General features: G+C 37.6%; 1 protein-coding gene across 1 annotated transcript; it reads left to right on the top strand.

Annotated features, from left to right (window-relative positions):
- Window positions 1-3990: 3990 nt before the first annotated feature.
- LOC118744235 (putative nuclease HARBI1) lies at window positions 3991-5929 on the top strand. The gene is made up of 5 exons (XM_036477121.1): window positions 3991-4472; window positions 4695-5027; window positions 5090-5234; window positions 5288-5731; window positions 5817-5929. Exons 1-4 carry the CDS (start codon window positions 4239-4241, stop codon window positions 5656-5658), a joined length of 1083 nt encoding a protein of 360 aa, XP_036333014.1. The 5' UTR covers window positions 3991-4238; the 3' UTR covers window positions 5659-5731; window positions 5817-5929.
- The last annotated feature ends 712 nt before the right edge of the window (window positions 5930-6641 follow it).

Below are 6641 nucleotides of genomic sequence, written 5' to 3' on the forward strand. Positions count from 1 at the left end.
CTGACGCCAATTGGAAATGACAAGTGAAGCCAAGTCCTTCTCCACCTAATCTTTCCATCGCAGTGGGGGCCTCCCTCTTCCTATGCTACCACCAGCGGGTTCCGAGTTGAATACTTTCAGAGCTGGAGCGTCGGTGTCCGTTCGAACGACATGACCAAGCCAGCGGAGCCGCTGTATTTTAATTCGCTGCACTATGTCCATATCGTTGTAAAGCTCATACAGCTCATCGTTCCATCGTCTGCGGTACTCTCCGTCGCCAACGTGTAAAGGCCCGCAAATCTTCCGCAAAATCTTTCTCTCAAATACTCCAAGAGCCGCCTCATCGGATGTTGTCATTGTCCATGCTTCGGCGCCATATACCAGAGAGGACTTTACTCCTAAATTGCCTACCCAGTCCAAAGTAGCACTTGTTGGCAAGAGTGATTCGGCGTTCGATTTCCATGCTGACATTATTGTCGGTGTAAATGCTGGTTCTCAAGTAAATGAAATTCTCTACTTTCTCTAAATGACAACTGTCAACAGTAACGTGGGTGCCAAGGTGCGGATGCTGACTCTTTGTTTGATACTTCGTCTTGCCCTCTTTTACCACCAGACTCATTCGTTTTGCTTCCTTATCCAACTTGGAAAGGCAGGAAAGACCTCGCGGTTCTCGTTACCGATGATTCAGTTCAGTTCTGCGGCTCTTATTATCATCAGATTAAAGAAATTGCATGAAAGGGAATCGCCCTGTCTGAAACTTACTTTAGTCCTGTAAATGCCACGCCAATTTCTAGGGGTTTGTCGCCTTAGAGAAAAATCTTGCCATACAAATAATAATTCTGGACAGGTATTCTATCGTAATCCGGGATAAAATTAAAATTTTTGCAAAAACCCAATTTTTCACAATTCGCTAAATACAACTCGTCATAGGTTTTCGAAAACAAATTACCAAACAAACCATCTCGCCATAACAAAAAAAAATATATTTTAAAACTACTTTTTTCTTGAAAAACCCCCATTTTTTTAACAATGTTCTTTATAGAGAATTAATTAAGGATTACGATGGTGTACATTTAAATCCCTAATTTACTGGTCTTCACTATGCAAATCAACTTCGAAAAGTGCAACTCTTAATAGCTAAGTTAGCTTTGGGACAATCATGTCCATCTTAAATATAGAAGTGTTAAGCCCATTTCCTTGGCTTTAAAACGACGTTAAGTCTCTACGATGGGCAGAACCCGAGATACAACGATTTGAAGAAGTACATGATTAGTCAGAACAACAAAAAAAATCCAAATTTGACGAACCATATCTCCGAAAAAAAAAAATTAAAAAAAAGTCTCCTCGAATACGTGTTAGCTTATTTCACGTTTGGAATCCATTTTGAAGCGAATCGAAATTGTGACACTAAATTTGGTATCCGATATGGAAAAGAATGCCTCATATACATAAATACCACGTTAGGTACATATTTTAGATGGAATAATCTGTTTTAAATATGAGCTATATGTATACATATACATGTATATACATTAGGGTGCCCATCGGAAACCCTATCCCCCCAATTTTATTCGTTTTTATGAGAAATATTCAGGTAGGTTCTGCAACTCACTTCCCCTGCCAATTTGAATTCAAAGCGAAGTTTATTGAAATTCACTCTGAGTGAATTGCAAAAACTGCCTGATTGTTGCCTATTTGCATGGATTTGTAAAGGTCATTTAGAGGTCGCAGCCTGTCGATTTAGGTCAGAAAATAGGATTTTGTAGATTTATGAAATTTTGAATGACTATTTTTGATTTGATTTCAAAGATCGAATATGATCTAAGAAGAGGATATACAGGATTTTAAAAAGGTGTATAAAATTTTATTGTCACACTAGACCTGTTGCGCTTTCCTCTCGGGTAGATTTAAAAAATACCCCTATTTCTCAAAATTTGTTAAAATTTTGTTTTTTTGATTTTTTTTTAAATTTGTCCGATAAAAAATCCCAATAAGCCAAGTCCGAAAATAGACTGTTATACACCATTTTAAAAGCCTGTATATCCTCTTCTCAGATCATATTCGACCTTTGAAATCGAATCAAAAATAGTTCATTCAAACACTCATAAATCTACAAAATCCTATTTTCTGACCCAAATCGACAGGCCGCGATAATAAATCTATAAAAATAGGAAATAATAATTTTCATAAAAACCAAAGAAAGTATTTTTGATGGGCACCCTAATGTACATACATATGTACATGGTACAACACTTTTCATATTTATCCTACCTACCTAAGATAATAATTCAAATGAATGCCTTCTTTGGCTCAAAAGCATGGTTAATTCCCGAGACAAGTAAATTGATCAACGTAGGCGGGTTTCCGCCAGAATATTATGAATATTCACAAATTAACTTGGATTTGTAGATTTATACTTGGATGTGAATGTTTATTTATAGCTTCAATAATACACACAAGTGAATGCTACATGAAAAGCTAAAGCGCTGCGATTTTGCTTAGATACGGAAACTCAGACTCCTTTGATTATGTTTGTTTATGATGGTGTCTCCGTAAAAATCCGAATGGAAAAATAAAATTGCGTGCTAGCTTTGATAACTCAATCCCGGTTTGCTTAAAGGAGCACGCAAAATTTAATAAAAACGTCCTGGAAAAATTTGAGGACCAGGTGGTCTACTGTGACGTAGTTTAAAGTATGTGCAAAAGGACCAGGTTGTATACTAGTAGCTTGTCATGCTGACCTGGACCAATTCAAGCGTAAAAAAAAACTGCCCTATGTGTTGAATACCACCTCTTCGTGGCCTATCGGCGCGGCGAATTTTTTACGAAGATTAAGATTAGATTTTACTATTTAAATTTAAGAAGCACTTTTAAAAATTATCAAATATTCGATTTAAACAAAATCTTATGAAATTCAGGCCATGGTTCTAAAGGAGCTGTTGTCTAGGTGATGCCATATTATGCAGCGGTGGACCATAAGTGGTCCCATGTTATGCAGTGTTGTACCAGAGGTGGCCAGGTCCAATGACATCGCAATGTTAATGTAACCATATTTTCTCTATATATTTGGACGATTTTGGTTACTAGTGTTGGTTACCATCTAGCGTGGTCCTGTACTAGTATTTAAGCTAGTCCCACTTTTTGCAGGGATTTGATACGAGTACATGCGAATGTATGTGCATATTTATGTAGCAATATTAGTAAGTAGGACTGCGCACATCGCTCGCGGCAGGGAAGCGAAAATATAATTCATTCAACTTTGAAACTTAATTATATTCCTATTCAAAGGTACGCTAATATACAAACATATATTTGCATAAAATAACATCTTTCTTTCAGCATTTTTTTTTCATTTGATCTATATGAACTTCTTAACAAAATTTATAAGAAAATGCCCACCGGAAAATGCCAACATAAATAAATTATGAGCCGAACTCGAGACACAAGCAATGACAGATTCTCCACGACAGAGCTAAGGAAATATGTATGTCATGTAAATGTGTACCTATCTACATACATATGCAGGTTGATATATACATACAAGTGCGAGTAAAAAGAAACATAACTAACTGTTTAGGAAAACATAGACGACCAAGCAGCTGCACTTTTGCCCTGAGGTCTGATTTCGCAAACACTTGTGTAGAAGCGCTAAGACTTCAACTCAAAACCAGACACAATAAAAATGAGACGAGTATACATGTGTACTTACATACACCGGTCTACATCCACGTTGACTTTCTTAACAACGAAAGAAGGCGTACTAAAAACCATAAGTTGTAAATTATAAATGTCCAGGCCAGACCAAAAAACGCTCTCAGTGGCGATGCCTAAAGTGCCTGAAAATGTGTGCCAAAGGAGACATTCACATAGCTTTGACAGCACTAGATGAGTGTGTCTCCGAAAGGAAAGTAAAAGTAAGCAACTTTTGATATGTCTCACTGTCCCTTTGACTTCCTATTTACTTATGTACTATCTACTTTTTACTTCCACTACAGCCAACCAGTAGTGCGATTCTGAATCTTATTTTAACCACATTTCACGTTGTTATCTCTAGTTAACAACTTTTTTTGGGGTTAAGTGATTGTGTATCAACTTTAACCATATTTGTCATTGTTTAGTGTTAACAAACGCAGTCAGCTGTTTGGTGACAATTATTTTTGTGGTTAAGCTAACAGCATCTAGTTTTTCTTTGTTAAGCTGTTGTTTACTAATTTTGCTGTGAAGTTAAATTGAGAAAATTGTGAAGATTGTGTTAAAAAATGGCATTTGCATACATTGCATCATATTTATATGATACCGATAATGAGCAGCCATTAAACGTGCCAAGAATTGACCGGCGTAGGCTTCGCGAAATCGATAACCCTTTCGAACTAACGTTAACGGAGTTCCGGAGGCTATATAGACTCAGTCCCGGCATGGTTGAAAATTTGGTGTCTCAACTTGACAATCAATTAAGAGGATCGCGAATAACAGCGTTATCGACTGAAAAGCAGGTAAGTCAATATACATGTATTTCAACTTTATTAAATATTATAGGTGCGTTCCAGCAGTAGTACGAATTGCAGGGTCTGAAGGTTTCAAGGATTTACAGAAAAAGCTGCTTTTAACTTTAATAAACCTTATGTGACGTGGAACAGCTTTTTCTGTGAAACGTACAATTGCTATTACCGCTAGAAAGCATCTTGTATAAGCATGTGTTTATGTACTCGTTGAAGGTTCTAGCTGCTCTACGGTTTTATGCCACTGGATGCTATCAACGCCCAGTAGGTGAACAGTGGGGCATATCCATGAGCCAAACATCGATAAGCCGTTGCATACACCGTGTGACTGACGCAATCAACAATTCAATGTTTACCTCCAAAGTGAAGTTCCCTATGACGCAACTGGAGTGCCAAGCGGCAAAGGAAATTTTTGCGTCTGCACCTTCACCATTTGTAGCAGGAACTATCGGTGCAATCGACTGCACCCATGTTGCAATTTTGGCTCCCAAAAATAATGAATCAAATTATGTCAATCACCATGGGTACCATTCGATGAACGTGCAAATGGTAAGAACAAATGTACAACATGAAAATTTATATTGTTATTTTATAATGGTTCAAACTTATAGATATGTGATCCAAATCTTAAGATTTTAAACGTGAATGCAAAATTTCCGGGAGCACGACATGATTCGTTTATTTGGAGCTTCTCTGCAGCGCGTCGGGTCATGCAGCGATCATTTGAAACTGGAAATCACAACACGTTTTTGATAGGTAAGTTGTTTTAATTCCATACGAATAGAAATATTAAAAGAAAAAAATTTCAGGCGATTCTGGATACCCGCTGGAGCCATGGCTGATGACACCTTTACCAAACGAGCCAGAAGGAACACCAAAGTTTCGCTACAACGAGGCGCTATGTAAAGCACGTAACCCGATCGAGAGACTCTTTGGCGTCCTTAAAGGCACATGGCGGTGCTTATCACGGCAAAGAGTACTTTTGTATGACCCCGGCTTTGCTGGCCGAGTAGTTAACGCGTGCGCAACATTGCATAACGTTCGTTTGGGCGATCAAACAACCGCTTTTGACGATCGGGTTGTTTATGATCCCGAAATACTAAGCACTAATGACGATTCCGCAGCACCTTCTTCAGTAGCAAAACGTGTTCAGCAACGAATTATAGCAAATTTTTTTTAAATATTCGTATAACTTAATATATGCCGTCAACGATCGTCTCGATAGTAGGCCAGCCATCCACCAAGAGACGCAAGTAAGTACCATTATAGCAAATTATATCAACTTAGTTATTTTACTTGAGTTCGCTTTTATCATGAATGACTGCCTTTATTTTCTAGATTTGTTCAATCCACGTTAACTAACGCCTTTATTTGTCATCCGTTTTTTTATCATCTTCCTCTGCACAATGAAATGGGCAACGCTTTTTGCATTATATGTAATACATATTCAACAAATCAACAGTATTAATTTTTCACGTCCAATGAACATACTTGGCGAGCCGTTAAATGGCACCGCTAAAACTGCGAACTAACCAGCTAAATTTATTGATTTTTATACCTCAATGAAAAAGTTCCACACCTGCGCCGGCTTTAGTAGCAATGTATGCACGATTGCTCGTTCATACGAAATCGAACCGGTGGACATTAAAAGGATTCTTGCGTAAGCTATTCGGAAGAAGCAAGCTAGGGCTGTGCAATTAATTGATTATTCAAAACCTTAATTAATATCGTATTAATCATTATCATACTTTAAATATAATATGTTAATCGAACAAATGATTAACCAACTTGCTCGAGTAATCGAATAATCGCACAACCCTAAAGCAAACCCATATTTCATAATTGTTTACATTTTCATTAACTCTTATAGAGCAATTGTTGCCCTCTGTTTCCAAGCATCAATACAGCCTATATTGCTGAAAATGTTCCTAAATCTATTACAAAACAACCAACCCAACAGCGCCCTTACACTGTCCGGGCGTTTCACTTTAAACCAATAAACAACAATTGAATTTGTGAGTGCCGGTGCTGTTGTGAAGGGTTATTCATGGATACCACAAAAAGAGATACAAAACTACATCAATGCTGTTGGCATAATACTCGCTTCTCTGCCTGAGAAATGTTGGAAGGCAAATGATCCCCATAGGTAAAATTGCGTGTTCT

The sequence above is a fragment of the Rhagoletis pomonella genome, unplaced genomic scaffold (assembly GCF_013731165.1).
Source record: "Rhagoletis pomonella isolate Grant_MI unplaced genomic scaffold, Rhpom_1.0 Rhpom_scaffold_00001, whole genome shotgun sequence".
Classification (NCBI taxonomy): Eukaryota; Metazoa; Arthropoda; class Insecta; order Diptera; family Tephritidae; genus Rhagoletis; species Rhagoletis pomonella.